This window comes from Sinohyriopsis cumingii, unplaced genomic scaffold (assembly GCF_028554795.1).
Source record: "Sinohyriopsis cumingii isolate HCF-2022 unplaced genomic scaffold, ASM2855479v2 utg002078l, whole genome shotgun sequence".
Classification (NCBI taxonomy): domain Eukaryota; kingdom Metazoa; phylum Mollusca; class Bivalvia; order Unionida; family Unionidae; genus Sinohyriopsis; species Sinohyriopsis cumingii.
The window spans coordinates 105,620-129,791 of record NW_028316125.1 but is presented as its reverse complement, the minus strand read 5'-3'; the positions used below and the strand labels follow the sequence as shown (position 1 = coordinate 129,791).

The 24,172-nt window shown below is 35.1% G+C and overlaps 1 protein-coding gene and 1 pseudogene across 3 annotated transcripts in view; both read left to right on the top strand.

Annotated features, from left to right (window-relative positions):
* Positions 1–24,172, top strand: part of LOC149771171 (eEF1A lysine and N-terminal methyltransferase-like) — a 43,211-nt gene that overhangs the window by 9,451 nt on the left and 9,588 nt on the right. For all 3 annotated transcript variants that reach the window (XM_089948782.1, XM_089948781.1, XM_089948784.1), the window contains exons 4-10: positions 1,607–1,815; positions 4,986–5,109; positions 5,815–5,933; positions 13,963–14,094; positions 16,122–16,308; positions 18,959–19,142; positions 23,302–23,439. In XM_089948782.1, the coding sequence (XP_089804908.1) occupies positions 1,607–1,815; positions 4,986–5,109; positions 5,815–5,933; positions 13,963–14,094; positions 16,122–16,308; positions 18,959–19,142; positions 23,302–23,439 (1,093 nt within the window). The remainder of the gene's footprint in view (positions 1–1,606; positions 1,816–4,985; positions 5,110–5,814; positions 5,934–13,962; positions 14,095–16,121; positions 16,309–18,958; positions 19,143–23,301; positions 23,440–24,172) is intronic.
* On the top strand, positions 7,462–8,732 carry LOC149771172 (uncharacterized; annotated as a pseudogene).

Sequence of the window (24,172 nt, the reverse complement as noted above, 5' to 3'; positions counted from 1 at the left end):
GTTAAGTCTGTATCAGAAGGGTTACATCTGTGTTATTAATTGTTACGTCTGTACCAGAAGGGTTATATCTGTGTTATTAATTGTTACGTCTGTATCAGAAGGGTTACATCTGTGTTATTAATTGTAGATACAATTCTTTTTGTAAAGACTAAGAACTAACCAGTACCAGATATCTTAAAAATATTTCAAATTAAACATTTGTGCCTTTTTAAAAAAAATGTTTACTAAACATTGATTAAATACAGTAAAGTAATTTTAAAACACATTTATTGCATTCTGTCTGTAGATGCACCTGGCATTTGACAATAACTGAAAATGGTATCTCTGTTTAAAACCCTTAAAGCTAATGTATCTTGTCTCTGCATACACTGTTAGATACAAGTGTTTTACAGTTATCTTGGTCCACTTAGGAAAATCAATAAAAATAATACTCCGAGTTGGGAAGCAAATGCATATGCTTATATAATTTTCATGAAGAAATATGAATGTGTATATAGTAGAGGATATTATTTAAGTGAAATAGGATATTATTTAAGTCAAATAAGATATTATTTAAGTAAAATAGGATATTATTTAAGTCAAATAGGATATTATTCAAGTCAAATAGGATATTATTTAAGTCAGATAGGATATTATTTAAGTCAAATAGGATATTATTTAAGTCAAATAGGATGTTATTTAAGTCAAATAGGATATTATTTAAGTCAAATTAGGATATTATTTAAGTCAAATAGGATATTATTTAAGTCAAATAGGATATTATTTAAGTCAGATAGGATATTATTTAAGTCAAATAGGATATTATTTAAGTCAAATAGGATGTTATTTAAGTCAAATAGGATATTATTTAAGTCAAATTAGGATATTATTCAAGTCAAATAGGATATTATTTAAGTCAAATAGGATATTATTTAAGTCAAATAGGATATTATTTAAGTCAAATAGGATATTATTTAAGTCAGATAGGATATTATTTAAGTCAAATAGGATATTATTTAAGTCAAATAGGATGTTATTTAAGTCAAATAGGATATTATTTAAGTCAAATTAGGATATTATTCAAGTCAAATAGGATATTATTTAAGTCAAATAGGATATTATTTAAGTCAAATAGGATGTTATTTAAGTCAAATAGGATATTATTTAAGCCAAATGGGATATTGTTCAAGTTGAATAGGTCTGATTACAAGTAAGATATGCCCATATAAATGAGGCATTTTGTCATTAGATGTGCTGAGTGTTATCACTTTCAAGGTTATATTTTTTTTATCTTTTTTAGATCAGTCTTGGTACATGTCAAAATCTATATCCTAAAGATTTTGGATGAATCTTATTACAAGTGACACCTGTACATATTAATCACTTTTCAGGTGAGCCAAGCAAGCAGTACCAGGTTCAATTGGGCCTCTTTTTTCTTTTAAAAATTTGGCATGTTCTTTGGTTTGTCCTTTTTCTCCCTTCTCATCATAAGCCAAATTGTTAAATATACCAGATAAATAGACTGAGTGTGTTTATAGAGAATTACAAAAAAGGTCTTGGCATTGATATTAAGTCTTAAATAATTTTATAATCCATAATATTAAAAAGAGATGTTTGAATTTTACAGATGGAATTTCTTGATGGGGATTTTAGTGTTGTACTGGACAAGGGTACACTGGATGCCCTCTTGGTGGATGAGAGCGAGGCAGTTCTGTCCAGTATCCAGCAGATGTTCAGAGAAATTGGGCGTGTGTTAAAACAAGGAGGGAGATATATCTGTATATCTCTGCTGCAGGAACACATCCTGAACCAAGTCCTACAGTACTTTCCAAAGCAGTGAGTGCTTTATATAATGTAACACATCCTCAACCAAGTCCTACAATACATTTCAAACCAGTGAGCGCTTCATATAATGTAACACATCCTCAACCAAGTCCTTCAATACTTTCCAAAGCAGTGAGTGCTTTATATAATGTAACACATCCTCAACCAAGTCCTACAATACATTTCAAACCAGTGAGCGCTTCATATAATGTAACACATCCTCAACCAAGTCCTACAATACTTTCCAAATTAGTGAGTACTTCATATAATGTAACACATCCTCAACCAAGTCCTACAGTACTTTCCAAAACAGTGAGTACTTCATATAATGTAACACATCCTCAACCAAGTCCTTCAATACTTTCCAAAGCAGTGAGTGCTTTATATAATGTAACACATCCTGAACCAAGTCCTACAGTACTTTCCAAAGCAGTGAGTGCTTTATATAATGTAACACATCCTCAACCAAGTCCTACAATACATTTCAAACCAGTGAGCGCTTCATATAATGTAACACATCCTCAACCAAGTCCTACAATACTTTCCAAATTAGTGAGTACTTCATATAATGTAACACATCCTCAACCAAGTCCTACAGTACTTTCCAAAACAGTGAGTACTTCATATAATGTAACACATCCTCAACCAAGTCCTTCAATACTTTCCAAATCAGTGAGTACTTCATACAATGTAACACATCCTCAACCAAGTCCTACAATACATTTCAAACCAGTGAGTGCTTCATATAATGTAACACATCCTCAAGCAAGTCTTTCAATACTTTCCAAAGCAGTGAGTGCTTCATATAATGTAATACATCCTCAAACAAGTCCTTCAGTACTTAACCAAGTCCTACAAATACTTTCCAAAGTAGTGAGTGCTTCACATAATTTAACACAGGGTTGGCAACCTATAGCACATGTGCTACAAGGTGGCATGTCAAGAGGTTTTGTGTGGCACATGAAGGGCAGTATTACTCTCTTACTGGTGGCATGCATTCATTCATTATGTAATTAATCTGGGGGGAAAAAGTGGCATGCTATGTAAAATAGGTTGCTGACCCCTGATGTAACACATCCTTAACTAAGTCCTACAATAGTTTCCAAAACGGTGAGTGCTTCGTATAATTTATCACATCCTTAACCAAGTCATATGATACTTTTCAAAGCAGTGTGTGGTTCACACTGTACATTTTCATGCTATAATATTTGTGCACCCTCTCTATTAGCAATCACCAGTGATTTATGACCAAAATTGTTGTGCATGGATCTGTTTTATTCTATAAATGTACTGTCATGAGTAGCAATGCTGAATTTGCCCCATGTGCATGTTGCTGAGGCAAAAAATCCATTATAACTATTGTGACTGACAGAAGATCTGAAGGAAAAACTCATATTATTCTGAACTCAGAAGAAAAAGAAGTCAAATCTGGCTGCTGGTTTCCTTAAACCTATAGTAAACATCATATGCTAGTGACTATAAACCTGACTTACGGATACGTTACCACCTGCCCTTTAGTGGCAAAGTAATGTCAGTCCCTATCATAATTAACCATTCCTTCTTAATGGGGGCCCCGAGTGGCCGAGTGGTCTAAAGCGCTCACCATTACAGATCACTGCCATCTCACCTCTGTCTGCATGGGTTCGAGTCTCAGGATCGGGCAGTGTGGGTATGTGAGAAAGCTTGCCAGTAATTTCTCGTGTGTTGGTGGTTCTTTCCGGGGTTTTCCTGGGCTCTTCCTCCACCATTAATACTGGCCACCATGTATAGCCTATCTTGTGCTGAAAAATGGTGTTAAACCCAAGACAAGAACAACAGCCTTCTTAATGGATATTTTAACATCACAAATTTAAATGGGAATGTTGTATGAAATACATCTACCTTTATTGCTATATCAAATTATTTTCAGATACCTATAATACTTGAACAAGAACCATGAATAAATTACTATAAAATATATACAGTCATTGTGGATGATGTTTATTTCAAACCAAGTTGAATTTTGACTTGAAAACTCCCCTGGTAAACAGACGAGTTATGCAAGGCTGCTTTTTATGTTGGTAAAAAGACATATCCAGCAAGACATGTTTCACTGTTGTGAGTCAGTATATAGGTGTGCCATGGTGCAGTTCATTGCTCTCAGACCAAAACCTGAATTAGTTCACAGTGACCATGTTTTGATATTGTTCAAAGACATTGTTTACAAATCAGTGTGACATATTGCACATGAACATTTTTTGAATTTTGTTTTTACAAAATTCTTCAGATTTCAATTTGGTTGATTCATACGCAAAAAATACTTTTGCATTTTAGCATAGGAAGAACTGTTTTTGAAATTTTCCATTAGATGAAGTTTTACTGTTTCTTGTTAATCTCCTTGATATTTGTCATCTAACATTTAAAACAACTACATCATGAAATATTGCTTCAAAGTTAAAAACAATTTATGACATAATCATCTCAAAACATTGAACAACATAAAACATAAAAATATCATTGTGTATTGTAAAGTGTATAGGGTTTTCTGATAAATACAATCTTGAACTATTAGGTATGGGACTTTGTTGAATATAATATAATAAGCCATAACATTATTCAATATAATATAATATGCCACAAGCTGTTCAGTATAAAATAATAAGCCATAACATTGTTCAGTACAATATAATAAGCCATAACATTGTTCTGTATAATATAATAAGCCATAATATTGTTTTGTATAATATTATAAGCTATAACATTTTTCAAGAATATATAATATACCACAAGTTGTTCAGTATACAATAATAACCCATAACATTGTTCAGTATAATATAATAAGCCATAATATTGTTGTATAATATAATAAGCCATAATATTGGTCAGTATAATATAATAACCAATAACATTGTTCAATATAATATAATATGCCACAAGTTATTCAGTATAAAATAATAAGCCATAACATTGTTCAGTACAATATATTAAGCCATAACAATGTTCAGTATAATATATTAAATATGATATATTAAACCATGACATTGTTTAGTATAATATAATAGGTCAGAGCATTGTTCACTATAATATAATAATCCATAATATTGTTTAGTATAATATGATATTCTACAAATGCAGTATGATTTATATTGTTAGTTGGATTTCATATTGTCGACATATGTTTAATATTGTCTATTTATCTACAGAGGCTGGCCAGTGAGAATTGTAAAGATCAACACAGAAGATTCAGAAAACTCCAATAAAGAGTTCCACTTGCCAGTGTTTGCACTGATCTTTACAAAATTTAAGAATATACCAGGCATGAAACAGGTTTGTAGAACCCAGTGTACTTCCATCAGTCAGTATTATTTGAAGTTGATTGTATTGATATATATGGTTGCTTTTCTACTGTCGCAAAGTGGAGTTACCTTTGCTTGTCTTAAGTATGAATGGAACTCAAAAGAGGTCATTACACTATATAACAACTCTATGCATTATGAATTTGGGCTTCCAAGACAAATGTTCTCTTAAAAGAGGCCATCTATCCATGCATCCTGAATTTGATCTTTCAAGGCAAATGATCTCTAAAGAGGCATCATTCTGTTGAACAAATCAGTCAGTGCCCTGAGAATTTGTCTCAAGACAAATGGTGTCTCAGAAGAGGTCATCATGTATAGAACAAATCATCATGCTATTTAAGAAATCAACCAGTGCCTTAAGAACTTAGTCTCACAAGACAAAAGTTCTCAGAGGAGGTCATCACGCTATATCACAGATGAGTCAGAGCCTTGAGAATTTAGTGTCTGAAGGTAAGGGATCTCACATGAGGTCATCACACTAAATAACAAATCAATCAGTGCATTGAGAACTTAGTCCCTCAAGACAAATGACCTCAAATGAAGTCATCACGCATATCAGAAATCAATCTGAGCACCAAAATGGCATCATGGGATGGGGACCAATATAGTTCACTTTGCTTCTTCCTCGTCATGTTATTGGATATTGATATTGTGACACTTTTTCTTTGTCTTTTAGATATTAGAGATCAGTAGTTTGGAAGATAAGATAGACAGATGTGACAGTGTGGATCAACTCAGAAGCATGATCAAAGAAGTGCAGTATTACTCTGTCTTGAGACAGAGGGTCAACACTAGGTAAACACAGTAAAATAGAAGAAAAATAGAGCAAAAGGCTGTGGTATAAACTGCTTTAGATTTTGTCTTACCTGCAGTAGTAGATAATGAGACATAGGTAATTCAGTTTTCAGTGGTAATAATGACCTTGTATGTAAGTCTTTTCTTTTAAAACTTATGAATTGAAGAATATAAATACTTGTGGCTGTAATGACAGTTGGAGAACTTCATTACTTAACTGCAAGGACAGCAGATTTACTGAAGTACCTTAGGGACTAAATTGAGTTCAACATTAAAAACATTACCCCTAAACTTGATCTGCAGAAAACTGTAGTTTTTTTAATTTATACTTGGTTTAACAGTGATTAATCTACCCCTTTGTCTCGTGTCCAGCAGGCACAAAAAATGGCAGGGACTCATTATTTGTTCATATGTGCATTCCTTTGGATGCATGCAATTTTAAAGGAATAACAACGTGATTACTGTGATTTTTGTTTAACAGGACTTCTTTTCACTATGCAAATATTATCTTTGCACCGGACATGTGGTACCAATCCTTAACTGTATACTATTATGGGATGTCATCCCCTCATGTTTCTGGTTGAAATGCCACCAAAGAAGATGAAAATTGACCCTAAGCAAAGGACATTGGATATTTTGTTTCATGATTTAAATTCCACTTTCTTCATCTGATGTTCAGGATGCAAATGTATGCTCAGCCTCCAGCATAATGCATAAATTACCAAAAGTTTGATGGGCCCCAAGTGGTCTCAAGTGCTCTCTGTTATGGATTACTGCCATCTCACCTCTGTCTGCATGGGTTCGAGTCTACGATTCGGCTAATGTGGGTATGTGAGAAAGCTTGCCAGTAGCTTCTCGTGGGTCGGTGGTTCTTCTCGGGTTCTTCCTCCACCATTAATACTGGCCACTATGCATAGCCTATCATGTGCTGAAAAATGGCATTAAACCCCACAACAACAACAACCAAAAGTTCAACACTTTCAGCCAAAGTGGTAAAAACGTTCTCGTGGCTATGATATGACAATGGCTGTGCAAATAAAAATGAGGACTTTATGTATTGTGAGATATGCACAGAGAATAAAAAGGTAAATGGTATGAACAAGATTGCTAGGAACAGAAATTTTCAAAAAATTGAATGTGAAACCAGACATGCAGATCTTGCTGTCCACAATTTATGTCTAATAGCCCCAGAGTTATGAAATAACTTTGAAAAATGTAGTTCAAAGCTCATGTCAGATCAAGATAAAGCTATAACTGCCTTACTGAAGGTTGCCAAATGGATGGCAGATGAATACATCCCATTGAACAAATTTAAGTCTTGTGTGAATCTTTTACATGATTTGGGAATCCAAGATCTTGATGTCCTCGGAAAGGGTAATATCAATTATGAATCTTCAGTGATTGCCAGTGAGCTGCTGGAGTCATTAGCAGAGTTTGCTAACAATGCTGTAACTGTTAAAATTAAGAAATCTCCTGTGGTAACATAACAGGTGAGAGCACTAACATTTCCAATAGGAAAAGGCTGGTCATGTATGATCAGACATTGAATGAAGACTTTATTCCAGAGTGTTGTTATGTGTGCAATGTTGAATGCTTAGATGCCATTGGGAAAGGAATCACTGCATCCATTATGAAAGAAATGTCAGAAAAGGGTGTTCCAATAGCAAAAATAATGAGATTGGGGACAGATGGAGCATCTGCTATGATGGGCAAGGAAAAAGGAGCAGCTGCAATATTGAGAAGGGAAAATCCTCATATGCATAATGTTCACTGTGTTGCCCACAGGTTGGCACTGTGTACCTCCCAGGCAGCAGAGTAAATAGAACCGTTAAAGCATCAGCAAATACTGACTGATCTTTTCTAATATTTTAAGGGACTAGTCAACGAGAGGCTCAACTACATGCCATATAGGAGGTTTTAGATGATCCATGTCTCGTATATAAGGAGTTCCATTCAGTGAGGTGGTTGTCTTACTTTAGTGCCCTGACTGCAGTATGGAGAACTCTTGATAGCTTGCTTACCTACCTGGTTGAAGCCTGTCACAAGGATCACAAAGCTGGAGGGATAAAGAAAAAGATAGCTACTGAAAGTTTTATTTCTACAACATACATGATGATGGATGCATTGGCACCTGTAACAATTCTCAGCCAGTTCTTCCAGAAAGAAAATGTGGACATGACCCATGTGAAGGTGAAAACTGATGAGTGTATTGCTGATCTGCATAAGGTATATAGCTTTGAAACTCCATACATGCAAAAGCTGCAGCTAGACGTGAAGGGCAGTACATTTAAGGAGCATCATCAGATCACAAAGAACTACTTCATCCTGGATAAAATCACTAAACTCTTCATTGACTCATTAATTGAGAACATTCAGTCTAGATTTCCAGCAGATGACCTACTTACAAGCTTTGGTATTGTTGCTATGCAACCGATCAGCATGAGGTCAAAAACAGAAGTGGATACATACGGAGATGAAGAGATTGACAGACTGTGTACATATTTTGGAGAAGCAAAAATTGTACAATGGGAAACTAACAGAAATATTGAGAGAAAAAGATCAGAACCTGTTACTGACTCTGTTAAGCAAAAATAGAGTGGACTTTTCCTTAAGAAAATAGTTCTGGCTGAGAATTACCCACAAGATGTGATGTGTAAACTGTGGCATTTAATTGACCACCACAACATAGAGGATTTTCAAAACGTGCTTAGGTTAGCAGCACTTACACTAACTTCAGCAGTATGTACTGCTAGATGTGAGCATGGGTTTTCTGCCCAGAACAGAATCCTGTTTAAAGCTATAAACAGGCGGAATATTGAGACTTGGCACAAACTGATGGCTGTAAAACTATGTACTGTGCCATTTGATTACAAGTCAGTATTACAGGCCTGGAGATCTAAGAAAGACATGTGAATTTATGAACTAAAGTAATGTGAAGGAGTTGATTTTGTAGTTAATAATGACCTTGTTGTAATAATTCTGTATTATATATAAATAAAGAAAATTAGTGCATCTCAGTGTGTATGCCATTTAATAGCAGAATCATTGTACTCATTACATTTGAGCAGGACTCATTGTATTAACATATGCGAGTCCTGGGACTCTTTGGGATGAAATTGTAGATTGATCACTGAGTTAAGTCATAACACTTAATAGGTAAAGGTAAATATTTTGGCCATAAATTTATTTTATTAGCTGTAGGACCAGGTGAACTAATAGTATTGCTCTCTTTCAGGTATATATCATGCATTGTTTGTTGTGTAATAGTGTTGTCCTGTGTTAGGCATATATCATGCTTTGTTCATTCTGTAATGGTCTGTGTCAGGCATGCATCATGCATTGATCTTTGTTTAATGATATTGCTCTGTGTTAGGCATGCATTTATCTGTTATTCATTCTGTAATAGTGTTGCCATGTGTCTGGCATATGTTACGCATTGTTCATTCTGTAATGGTCTGTGTCAGGCATATATCATGCTTTGTTCATTCTGTAATGGTCTGTGTCAGGCATGCATCATGCATTGTTCTTTGTTTAATGATATTGCTCTGTGTTAGGCATGCATTTATCTGTTATTCATTCTGAAATAGTGTTGCCATGTGTCTGGCATATGTCACGCATTGTTCATTCTGTAATGGTCTGTGTCAGGCATATATCATGCTTTGTTCATTCTGTAATGGTCTGTGTCAGGCATATATCATGCTTTGTTCATTCTGTAATGGTCTGTGTCAGGCATGCATCATGTTGTTCATTGTGTAATGGCATTGCTCTGGGACTGTGAAACTGTTTGACATTCAGTGCAGATTGTCAACATTTTCATTAATCTTTGCAACTGCATCATGTGTCAAAGAAACCTTTGATACTGATCCAAAGTCCAACCGGAGACCTGCAACACAGCAGAATTACACATTACTGAATAAGGGACTAATGTTGATGCAGTGTGAGGTTCCATATAAATTTCATAAAGAGAAAAAGTTACACACTAGTCCAGTACTGTTAATAAAAACATGAATCCAAAGTCCAACTGGAGACCTGCAACACAGTAGAATTACACATTACTGAATAAGGGACTAATGTTGATGCAGTGTGAGGTTCCATATAAATTTCATAAAGAGAAAAAGTTACACACTAGTCCAGTACTGTTAATAAAAACATGAATCCAAAGTCCAACCGGAGACCTGCAACACAGCAGAATTACACATTACTGAATAAGGGACTAATGTTGATGCAGTGTGAGGTTCCATATAAATTTCATAAAGAGAAAAAGTTACACACTAGTCCAGTACTGTTAATAAAAACATGAATCCAAAGTCCAACCGGAGACCTGCAACACAGCAGAATTACACATTACTGAATAAGGGACTAATGTTGATGCAGTGTGAGGTTCCATATAAATTTCATAAAGAGAAAAAGTTACACACTAGTCCAGTACTGTTAATAAAAACATGAAACCAAAGTCCAACCGGAGACCTGCAACACAGTAGAATTACACATTACTGAATAAGGGACTAATGTTGATGCAGTGTGAGGTTCAATATAAATTTCTTAAAGAGAAAAAGTTACACGCTAGTCCAGTACTGTTAATAAAAACATGAATCCAAAGTGAAGGTAGAACTGACAGCTATGAAACGAAAATTTTGGGAAACACCGGCACAAAATGAATTAGGGTGATATAAAACATCTATATCCATGAAAGTGAATGTCTGAATTTCAAGGATAGCATGAGAAACTAAGACAGAACAAAAAATACTAAAAGGTACTAAAAGTCATGATTATAAATTATACTGGTATTATTTCCTTAAGACAAATGCCTGCTTTAAGATATCATGTCAGATAAAGTTTGTCAAAATTAGGACTGGACAATGACAGCCAATCTTTTGATGATGCAGACGCTCATTTAGTACGCTTTGATAAAGAATGGGTCTCACACCAGACAAGGCAGTGTCAGTTTCATAATAGGAGTATGTAAATCAACACAAGTGTAGCAGACGATTTAGAATTATGTGTAGCAGATGATTTAGAATTATGTGTAGCAGATGATTTAGAATTATGTGTAGCAGATGATTTAGAATTATGTGTAGCAGATGATTTAGAATTATGTGTAGCAGATGATTTAGAATTATGTGTAGCAGATGATTTAGATTATTTGTAGAAGATGATTTAGAATTATGTGTAGCAGATGATTTAGAATTATGTGTAGCAGATGATTTAGAATTATGTGTAGCAGATGATTTAGAATTATGTGTAGCAGATGATTTAGAATTATGTGTAGCAGATGATTTAGAATTATGTGTAGCAGATGATTTAGAATTATGTGTAGCAGATGATTTAGAATTATTTGTAGCAGATGATTTAGAATTATGTGTAGCAGATGATTTAGAATTATGTGTAGCAGATGATTTAGAATTATGTGTAGCAGATGATTTAGAATTATGTGTAGCAGATGATTTAGAATTATGTGTAGCAGACAATTTAAAATTATGTGTAGCAGACGATTTAGAATTATGTGTACCTCTGCATCTGATCATTAATTCTTTAAGTATATTTCGTATTACAGTAATATATCTAGAGATGGAAATTTTACTGTCATTATGCTGCTTGGCTGAGGAATGTCGAGTCAGATGAAATATCCTAAATTGATGAGCCTCATACAATAGAGACACCTGTATTAACTTAAACCATCGCGACCACTGAATTCACTCAAATGTGTGTAGACAAGAAAGCTGATCAGGCTTCCAGATAACTCTGAGAAGTATGGTTTTCCTATCAAAAGAAGAAGTGTCAAGATAATTCCAGCAATTTGACAGTTTTTAAAGGGAAACATAGATAGCACAACATATTTATGCCAAATGCCAGCAAAATGGGGTACATAAATTCCCAGAATGCGGCTCTTCTTGTCTGTGCTAGTTTTCCCAAACAACAGGTTGTGGACATGTTTCTTCCAGAATTTGTTAAAGTCTATGTGCTAGATGGTAAAGATTCTGAAAAATTACGTTCATCTCAGAAATGCAAATATTCTCTAAGAGTGTAAGAATTAGATTTTGCTAAAATCAATCTGAAGGTTTGATTGGAAATTCCGAAAAAGTCTGTTCTGATAAAATAATGTCGATTTTGTTTCAACTTCAGTTGTTGAAAAATATATAAACCGAGAAAAACAAAGTGAGGAAAAGAAATTTATAACTGTTGAGAATTCAAATACCCGTGCACTAGTTCAAAACATTTATGCAAATTTTATTGTCACAGTGGCGATATCACTTTTGGAACCTCTTAGGAAGTGTATCTACCCTTATGTATATTCTTCAGACATGTATTTCCATATTTAGGCCTTTTTATTTTTCATTTTTTATTTCTCACTCTCCAACCATTCCTCTCTCTCCAAATCAAGATGAATAGATCTTGAAATGTATAAAGAGTTGATCATCTAGTATACATTTATGTTGTCAATATAAAGGTGCAACCAAGAATACATAAAAATGAAACCAAACATAAAACAGTTGTTTTTATAATTAGTATTCCATATGAATAATTCAGATTGTCAATGACTGAACATGTCACTTGTTGCTATTCAATATTAAGTCACCCACATAGTATTATATAATGTTACACCCAACACCACATGGTAGAAACATTTAAGAAAAAATTCTTGTTTCATATGATAATAAATTTGTAACAGCAGTGTTTTTTACTGTCATCACAACAATAATTATGTCTGAAAACAATGAAGACTTCAGTACTGTATTGATCATTGTATGCAGGGTTTATATGACTTTAATACCATATTGATCATGGTTTGCAAGGTCTATATATGACTTTAAAACCATATTGATCATGGTATGCAAGGTCTATATATGACTTTAATACCATATTGATCATGGTATGCAAGGTCTATATATGACTTTAAAACCATATTGATCATGGTATGCAAGGTCTATATATGACCTTAATACCATATTGATCATGGTATGCATTGTTTATATATGACTTTAGGACTGTATTGATCATGGTATGCAGTGTTTATATATGACTTTTTTAATACCATAATAATCATGGTATGCAGTGTTTATATATGACATTAGTACTGTATTGATCATGCTATGTAAGGTCTGTATATGACTTTAATACATATTGATCATGGTATGCATTGTTTATATATGACTTTAGTATTATATTGATCATGGTATGTAGTGTTTATATATGACTTTAATACCATATTGATCATGGTATGCAATGTTTATATATGACTTTAGTACTGTATTGATCATGCTATGCAAGGTCTATATATGACTCTAATACCATATTGATCATGCTATGCAAGGTCTATATATGACTTTAATACCATATTGATCATGCTATGCAAGGTCTATATATGACTTTAATGCCAATTAATCATGGTATGCAAGGTCTATATATGACTTTAGTACCATATTGATCATGGTATTCATTGTTTTATATATGACTTTAGTACCATATTGATCATGCTATGCAAGGTCTATATATGACTTTAATACCATATTGATCATGCTATGTAAGGTCTATATATGACTTTAATGCCATATTAATCATGGTATGCAAGGTCTATATATGACTTCAGTACCATATTGATCATGGTATGCATTGTTTTATATATGACTTTAGTACTGTATTGATCATGGTATGCATTGTTTATATATGACTTTAGTACCATATTGATCATGATATGCAATGTTTATATATGACTTTAGTACCATATTGATCATGGTATGCAGTGTTTATATATGACTTTAGTACGGTATTGATCCTGATATGCAGTGTTTATATATGACTTAGTATCATATTGATATGGTACGCAGGGTTTATATGTGACTTTAATGCCATATTGATCATGGTATGCAGTGTTTATATATGACTTTAGTATCATATTGATATGGCATGCAGGGTTTATATATAGTTGCTTATAATGGATGCTTCATACTTATTCTACATCAGTGCCTGCAGTGGAATGGAATATATGATAAGATATGTGAAATCTTTTATTTTTAAAAATTATTTTCAGAAAGTTGTTTGAACAAGTGTCATTGTGTCTATACAGCCCCGACTCTTCCACCCCTCGTTATACCCTACATATTGTAGATGGCAATGCAAAGACAAAGAACAGATTTGCTGTTTTTATTGTTCCCCAGGGAAGGTAACTCTTCTTGAATTTTTGCATGTCTTCATATGATGTAACATTTTATTGGCTTTGTTATGTCATAATTTTATGTCATTGTCTCCTGCAAGAAAACAGAAAATGTTAGCATCCATCCTTCATTCCATACATCCATACACAAATGTACCTTTATAATTTTTATATCAATCCAACTTGCTTTGAATCTTTATGCCAACATGATGAGCAGGTTTGGCTTTTATTGCTAAGCATTAGTGCCCTTCATTGATTTGGACTGGCAATCCCAATGGCTTGTGAACACTGTCGCATTGACACTTTTCAGTTAGTGCCCTTCATTGATTTGGACTGGCAATCCCAATGGCTTGTGAACACTGTTGCATTGACACTTTTCAGTTAGTGCCCTTCATTGATTTGGACTGGCAATCCCAATGGCTTGTGAACACTGTTGCATTGACACTTTTCAGTTAGTACCCTTCATTGATTTGGACTGGCAATCCCAATGGCTTGTGAACACTGTTGCATTGACACTTTTCAGTTAGTGCCCTTCATTGATTTGGACTGGCAATCCCAATGGCTTGTGAACACTGTTGCATTGACACTTTTCAGTTAGTGCCCTTCCTTGATTTGGACTGGCAGTCCCAAAATCTTGTGAACACTGTCATATTGACACTTTTCATTTACACTAATTCACACTACAGCTTCATCTCAACATGAACTTTAATGGATTCGTTGATGACTTGAAGCCTTTAGTCTTACGAAAATTACCCTTAAAATACGGACTTACAGCATACTAGGCAAAACTACGGAAAAATGATGGTTGCTGAAAAATCTGTATAATTGGTTCATCCATGTTTTGTTTGGATCCGGGCTTCATCTTAGAATTAGTGAATTAGTCAGGGAACCAGACTAACTTTACAGCAGCACCCCAGATGCTTAAAACTGCACCTATTTGTTCATGAGAAGTGTCTGCATGATAAAACTGTTGATTATAGAAATTTTTTACAAATGGCATCCAGAAAACGATGCATGTTTAATATGAAAGGGAAAATAAGCTTTAAGAAAAGTGTTAATAATCAACATGGAAGAATAAAAAGGAGTATTCAGATTCATTTGAATAAAAGCTGGAAAGGACACACTTACGTTTATTGGACATCACGTGCCAATTTGAGTTTGTCTCGTGGCAGGAGATATGATTGCCGTCGTCATGTGAAATAGAAAAGAATTTCCAAGAATTGTCTCAAGTTGAGAGACAGCAGCAAGCCATTGAGCTGCATACAGTTTGGGACTAGAGTTTGTGCAGCTGTACTAGTGGTAAATAAAGTCTATGTGTACTTGACAAACTTTTCAGTTGAACATAATGTTTATCATCGATGCATCAAACGTTTAGTTACATTTTCCAGCTTTACAGTAGCAATTATTGATATTTTGTTACACATTACTGAAAACTGGCGAGTCTTACAGAAAAAATCAGCTGCCTTACTGAGATGGACTCTTTTGGGTTGGCAGGTCTGTGTTACAGGGAAAACACTTTTCCAATAACATTGTTGCTGTTTAACTTAGGTGTGAACATTAAGGTGTTGCGTTAGCTCAGTTTCTGTTACTGCCATAATGTAAAAGCTAAAATAGGCATCCCACTGACTGTGAATGCTGTAACATTGATCATATTTTCAAGAGTTATTGTACATGACTGACTCAGCACTACACTCAGTTCCCATCCTCCAATCTTTTAAATTAATCAGTTGTGTACATGTACAGTTTAACTCTTCTTCCTGAAACAAAACAAAATTTATACATCTGGAATGGACCTTAATTTGGTTTGGCTGGAGGCATCCTCAAAATTTTATAAAATCATAACTCATTTGGTAGTGTTGAATTATCAGTCAAGCAAAATATGTTTATTTTGAAAACAAGTTATATAAAGCAAATTGCATGTGCACTGTTATGCCTAATTGTGAAGTTAACACGGTCGTGATTATTTTGACCGAAAAGGCCAAAGCAGATGACAGTTTCAGATACAATGCACTGTCACTTTTTTAATTTTACTAAAGGGAGACAGAGTGGATGTTTGCCTCAGAAGCTGGGCGCATACAGTTATCTAAGAGTGCAGGATTTGAGAGGCTTATTGTAGTAACTCTGGACCGTGACCACAAATACGATAGTCTGGATTATATCAAGTCAGAGCTTTCTGGAAAGATTCTTGAACTTGTACCACCTGAATTCAAAACTGGAACACAGGTAAATAAGTATGTACAATTTCTGCCACATGCGTGAAATTTACAAAGTAGTGTATTCCTAAAATACTTGGAATGCTGTTTCATATATGGGACATAAATTTTTATGGATTTCTTTGTTTCTTCATGACTCAGATTTAAATGTCTAATGAAGTCCTTCTTGGAGTTGGGGGAAATGTTAGTTATATCAAAGAATTTTCATGGATTTATCTCCCAACATGGATTTATCTCCCAACAAAAAATTATGTAACTTTTCACAAGACCATAAAAATGAGTAATGGGCAGATGGAGGAATTAAAAAAAAATTAAAGATCATTTTAGGAAAAATTGGTCTCCCATCTTGAATGTATTTTTTAATTTGAAAACTATTGTGAATTATACCCATTTTGATCCTTAAATTGTGTTAAAAAAGTAATATAGGATGAAGGACTGTTGGTAAGAAGGGAGGAGGATCATTGCCTCTTGGAGTCAATATATCATTGTAAGCTGCATTGGCATGCCATAGATGATAAATGTTAGAGTCATTCTACAGACTTAGTATGGGTACACAAGTACTGCAGTTGTGGCATGCTAACTCAGTACTAATATACAAGTGGTAGGACTTTGGCTACATTCCAGCCTACAGACTTAGTATGGGTACTCAAGTACTACAGTTGTGGCATGCTAACTCAGTACTAATATACAAGTGGTAGGACTTTGGCTACATTCCAGCATACAGACTTAGTATGGGTACACAAGTACTGCAGTTGTGGCATGCTAACTCTGTACTATTATGCAAGTGGTAGGATTGTGGCTAATATCTGGCAGATTCAGGCACTCCACTTGCTCAGCTCATTTTAATCGCCTCTCTATGGTCCAGCTATCTTGGTACAATGATCTTGGTTTTCTAGTGGGCCATCCCAGGACCTTGCCTTTGAGGGGGTTGTCCTGTTGCAGCATAAGGGTATCCTGCCTGCATAACAGCCCACAGATTCTCCCCCTTCATGCTTGACTCATGTCAGATGATCTTTACACAAAGAAACGTTTTGAGTCATAGTTACCAAGTGCATCATTCAGTCCAGGAGAAGATCAGACTCTACTGTGTATGTTGCCAAATGGAAAATCGTTTGTGATTGGTGTAGCAAAAAATGTGTCAGTCCTAGCTGTCCATCTCTGAGCACAGTGGCTGAATTTCTTCTCTCCCTTTTGAAGAAAAACAATGCTTAGTTTCTACTAATAAGGCTATTGAGCAGCCCTATCCAACACTCAAATTTCCAGCCATCAGATTGGATTCAAACTTAGCAGGCTGATCAAAGTAATTCAGGCTCAAAGACAAGTGTCTAACTCGCTTATGCCCATGAGGAATCTTGTGTCCTGTGGTAAATAAACCCTACTATAAGCCTTCGGGTGAAGTTTCCTTTGAGAACCTTACTTTCACGATGGTTTTCTTGCTCTCCTTAGTGTCTGCAATACAAAGGAACAAACTTTGTACCCAATCTTTAGAGCAGGGCTGTATCACAGTGTGATTTATGAGTTGGTTTCTCTCCTTTGCCAACCAGGTTCGTTTTTAGCTAAAGAACACCTTCCATTCATTGCATCACCAGTGATTGAAATTCCTGTTTTCAACTGCATCTGTGCTGGATATGGTCAGGATAGACTTGTATGTCCATTTAGGGCTTTTCATATTTATTTGGCTGCCTCTAAAGAAAGGGTAGGAAGCATCTTTTTCTCCCCATTAAAGGCTCAACTGATATATCATCTTCCACCATTTGCATTAACTATTAACAGAACTTGCCGGTCCCTTAGCAGTAGGGACCCGTCTTTCATGAAAATTAAAGCCTATGATGTTAAGTAATTATTTCAGTGGGGGGAATTTATTTTATTGATGAAATATTTACCAGATGCTATTGCCAGATCCCCTCCTCACACGCTGCACTGATGTTCCACTAAGTTAGGCTTTGTCTTAAAAAGGAATGAAGGATGAGTGCATATTGTATCTATGTGGTATTCTAGGAGAAATCCAGTGTTCAGGAATCTTCTGGTTGACTCCAGTGGGAGGATGAATTCTTGTTATATGGTTGAACTGTTTTACACCCAGAAATTTTCCAAAAATATGCAGTAGCAACAGGTACATGATACATCATTAAACGTAGTTTACCACTTCAGAGGTACATTCTTGTGCCTTACTGTGTTATAAAAAAACAAAACACTTTAGACACTCGGTGTTGTCCAAAAGAGACCAAAGTATTTTCTGGAATACTTGTAACCATTTTTATTCTTCGAAACTTCTGGCTGCAGGAGTTTGTGACACAAGTGTGGGCCATATCTGTGATGCTGATGACATGTTTCTTTATCACGTCTGACACAAATTTTCAGCATAATGATTTATCAGCATCAGCATTGCCTCCACCATTTTTGTAAGTGAAGTCATTTATCTTGAGTAAAACTGCTTTACCTATTTCTTAAATTGAATTGACCATGTTAGATAATACAGAGAAATGTCATACTGATCAAGCTATTGTAGATGCCATCAGTATAAAAAAAAATAAAAATTATGATGGATATAATTATTTGTATATTTCTAGTTAATAAATATTTTACTCATTACAATCGTATGATCATTTTCTTATCATTTAAATAATTATTGAAGGATAAACAGCAATTTTTATCCTCAGGTCCCCTTCTTGTCAATTGGGGAAGATATCGGGAAGCGTACCATCCAGTTTCAAGGTCACTCCGAGTTCAGTGGTGATGTTGTGATTGAGGATGTGGAGGGAGATGAGGGGAAGATATTCCGAAGATTAATTTTCCTTGCCAACAAAAATATTGTACAGTCTGAAGCACTTCTGGTCAAGAAAGGTAACAAATCCCAACACAATTTGAAAGAGAAGAAAAAGGACAGGTCTTATTTTTACTGATCTTGCATGTCTGATTAATCTAGTAATTCTGTGAACATTGGTAATGATCAGATGTGAATGGTATGAATTCACATGTCTCTTGCCTTCATTGTGAATAGTTGTGCCTTAAATGTTAAGTATGAGAGCTTAAAGATGCCTAAGATAAAGCTACTACCATAAATGGTCCTAGGCATAAGCTACTACCATCAATGGTCCAAGGCATAAGTCTTCTCTTATAATCAGAATTTTTACCATCCCGTAAATGGAGCTACTCAAAATGGAAGCTTGAAGTGGTCATTGTACATCTCTGTTTCAGGGCCCCGAGTGGCCAAGTGGTCTAAAGCACTCTCCATTACAGATCACTGCCATCTCACCTCTGTCTGCATGGGTTCGAGTCTCGGATTCAGCTAATGTGGTTATGTGAGAAAGCTTGCCAGTAACTTCTTGTGGGTCGGTGGTTCTTTCCGGGCTTTTCCAGGTTCTTCCTCCACCATTAATACTGGCCGCCATGTATAGCCTAGCGTGTGCTGAAAAATGGCGTTAAGCCCTACAACAACAACCACAACAACAACATCTCTGTTTCATTGACAAACTTTTAAGATTAACAGATACACATCTGAGCCTGATGATATCCAGTTAATAAGAATGGTAAGTCCAGGCCCACCAACCTTTATGATTTGACCTTAAGTCTTATGGAAATGGTCCTTAAAATGTGGACTTGTAACACAAATTATGGAGATACAGTTGTTATGGTAAAATCTGGATACTGGCTTATCCATGTTTGATTTGATCCTAGTTTTGTATTAGAACCAGTGGAGTTAGGGAATCAGTTTAACTTTTTAGGAGTATGTCAGGCTTTAAACTGCTCATACTTTTTTCACGCATATCTGCATGATCAGGCTGTTGTTTATAGAATTTCCTAAAAATCTTGTCCAACAAATGATACATGATTAAAATGAAAGGGACAATAAGCCTCAGAAAATAGTTAAAATAGTACAGAAAAATAGGAATATTCAGAATTCTCGGGGGGAAAAAAACAGGAAGAGCAACAGTTACATTTTGGACATCATGCGCTGAATTGAGTATGTCTCATGGCAGGAGAGATGATTGCTGTCGCCATGTCAGATTAATGTTTTGGATTTTAGCCAGATTTGGTATGCAGTTTGATGTTGACAATACCTTGGTTGAGTTTTATTGTCAGATTATCCATATTCCATTGCATTATTTCAGAGAGTTATATCCCCTTATTGTGGGACTGACCCACTTATATTTCAGCACGACTCCCTTCATTGCTGTTAAATTATAAGCAAATTTGTATGCAGTATTTTGATAAGACCGTAACTGAATTTGATCGTCAGTGTTCGGCATCATCATTTGGCACAGTTGTAGCCCTTGATTGTCAAACCCAACCACTTATGTTAGTGTACCATTATTCTTCTAATTATTATTGAATTTCAGCAATATTTTATATGCAGCTATGGGATCTTGATTGTTAGAATTTATTGTCATTGTTTAACAGAGTTATCTCCCTTGATTTTAAGGCCCACTTTCAGTTTTGCAAAATAAAATCTGGGTGGCATTCTAAAATTTTGTAATTTGCATAGGCTTATAATTTTAAAGAAAAAGATTTTCCCTGGGTGTCCTCACTGGTTGTACTGGCTGTTTAAAAAAGACCTTTTATATCTTGGGTATTATTCAAAAGAACCTTTAATTCCCTTTAATTTGATGTTTGATTGATGGGTGTAATATGGGTGATAGAGTATACAGCTTGGCCTTACTCCAGATGTGCACCTTTCAGAAAAATGCTAGCTCCACTGGGTCATTTTCACTTCCTGGACTTAGAGGTCAATTGTATAAAAAAGAGCCAATAACTTTTTTTTACATTTGATATATTTGGTAATTCATTCATTGCACTTTCAGAAGCTAGTATTGTCTACTTGGGCAATATCATTTTCCCTATTTTAATAGATGCTAAAGATTGTGTACTTTAGACTAATTCAGGCTGATTTTGTTAGCTCAAGGGAGCAGTCATTTTAGTTAGCAGTGTGCTTAGATCATGTACAATTTCCAAAAGTACAAGATCCAAAGAAATGTCAGCTACATTTCATCCAAGCAGCATAGAGGTAGGCCAACATTTTCTTCACTGTGATGTTTCAAATGCAAACAACTTCACCTTACATACGTCACTCTCAAAAGTATATAATAACTGGTGAGTGCCCCATGTTTATTATTAGATTAACACCAAATATGATGTATGCAGCTTGATGCAGATGCATTTTGTATCATAAAATAGTGGAGTTATTTCCCCTGATTGTCAAACCCACTATTATTTCTGCATTTGTACTTAGAATTTAATATGCATGTTGATGTTGATGAAGCCAATCAAAAGCAGGGGAAATAACTCAATTTCTGAAATTTGCTTGTTGTAACCTTGTTATCCTATTTGAAAAAGGTAAGGTGTATGCGGTCTGTTTGTCAAATGTGTAGGTTCCTTAGTAATCATCAAAAGCACATAAAGTGTCTGCTTTTGTATATTTTTAATCCAAATTTAATAACAATAGATTCTTTAGTTTGTAAGAACAAAACAGATCCACAAGTACTACATTTGTCATGAATATTGATGGTCATGGCAAACCCCATCTTTGCAAGCCAAGGGTAGTTGCTCCACTTCAATCTACATCAGCCCTTGACAAATATGGTTAGCTGAAACAGACTTTTGGATAAGCAAACACAGCCAGTTAACCAGTGAGATAGCTTGTCACATGACAAGCATTGACTTGGAGTTAAAGGCATTAAAGGTTATTTGGAATGTCAGTAGTGGTGACACATGCATGAGATGTGCATAAATGCCAACCATTATGCTTTTGGCATAATTATTACGCTTTTTTCACTAAATTACGCCTTATGCATATACGTATTCAAATTACACGTTTTCAGTATGTCCCCCTCCCCAAAAAATTAATAATTTGTTTTCTTATTTTTATTAACATCCCATTAATCTTTCAGACTGTATTCTCGAAATGACGGCTTCTACGTAACTTCGACTTAAGAGTACGCTTGTCCATAGCCTTGCAAACACTTTCCTAACTGTATTATGTTCTACTTATAGCTGGTGCCCTATTTCCAAGAAACATGTTGATTCTACTTTCAAACTTTTGAACTCTGTTTCTATTTATAGCAGCTGTATGGCTTAGGAGAGAACAGACTGGTTTTCTAATTTTTAATCTTTGCTTGCAGATTCTTTGTTCTAATTCATATCTGATACAGAACTATTCTGTTGGTATTTGGCGCTAAAAGACGAGTCAGATTTATTCTTGTACATGCCTGTGTTAGAGAAAAAAATGTTTTTCAAATAATTCACAGATTGATTAGAAAAAGACGAAAAACCGATTCAAAGATGAATACATAAATTACACAATACAGCGTTCCATTCTAGGCCAACATTCCCACTGCAGGCTGTATGGAAAGGATTTTAATATCGGTCATGATGTAATCCAAGTTTCCTCTGACCCTTGCCACCCCTTTCTTGATATTTGGACATGTATGTTGGTGTGTAGGGTCAGAGTCCATTCGCTATCGAAAAGTTGGAATTCGCCGACAGCATTTGGTGTCGGCATAGGGTAGCTGCTTACTAGCTGGCCTAGCAAACTATAATGACCATTCATCGAGATGTACCTGAATGAAATTGAAAGGAATATGATTTATTTTCTCAGATATTGCAAGCAGAGCATTTGTTATGTCTTTAATCCTCTGACAGACTAGCCTAAACAATAGCATTGATGAAATTTGACCTGGAACTCACCATTTGCATTCTGAGTCACATGACTATACAAATCTCATGACCTTCATGTCAGTGACATCTCAGACATGTCAGTGACATCTCAGACATGGTCACTACACTGGCAATGTAGGTACCACCAAGTTTATTGAATTTCTACCCTGCAGTGTATTAGGAGATGAAGTTGGGGACCGACAGATGGACAGAAACAGTGTATCATAAACTATGGCCTATAGGGTATCACAAACTATCACAAAATGGGTATCACAAAATATCACCTTGTTAATGTTGGGATAATGAAATTAAATCAGAGACACTTTTCTCATGTGCTTTTTCCTTTCAGTTCAGAATAAGAAAAAAGGGAAAAGTACAAGTTCTGGTGCTTTGAGAGTGGATAAAAGTTACCTAACCTGTTCACATCATTCAGCCATGGTCACAGGATTGGCTATGGTGGAGTCGGATGATTTTAAAAAGTTAATTGGTAAGACTCTTATAAGTGTGCAGTAGCTTTTCATTTTCCTTACTCTTTACAGACTAAATTAAAATCATATAAGCAATGATGGGATTAGAGAATCCCACCCAGAGGTTTAAATTTGCAGACAGGAGGAAAGCTTTGCCAAGTTCCTGCCAACAAACTCTGATCCATAAGGTTGGGATTTCCCTATACCACATTGACACATATGATTATTTTTGCTAATTCTCTCTAAGAAATACTATCAGAAAAAATGATGATATAAGGAGTATTTTTATTTTTTTAAATGATGATACATCATGAACATTGATATGTAGAAATAAAAAGTATTTTTAAGAAGTTTTTTGTTGTTGGATCTTACAAAGTATTGATCAAAAGATTTGTCAGCCTCGGATGCGGGAGGTCATGGGTTTGATCCCCAGCCGAGTCATACCAAAGACATAAAAATGGTACTAACAGCTGCCTCACTTGATGCTCAGCATTAAGAGGTTAGTGTTAGGACTGGTTGGCCTGGTGTCAGGATAATGTGACTGGGTGGGACATCATGATACATCTCTGCAGCTTGATGCCCCAGTGCTAGACATCACTATAAACTGCCACACTGCAGACATTGTAGCGATATGACTGAAATTTTTTAAAGCTATGTTAAAAATCCAAATCACACACACATACACACACAAAAGATTTGTCTCAAACAAGTATTACAATTTTAGTCCATTTTAATACCAAACCAACAAAAAAC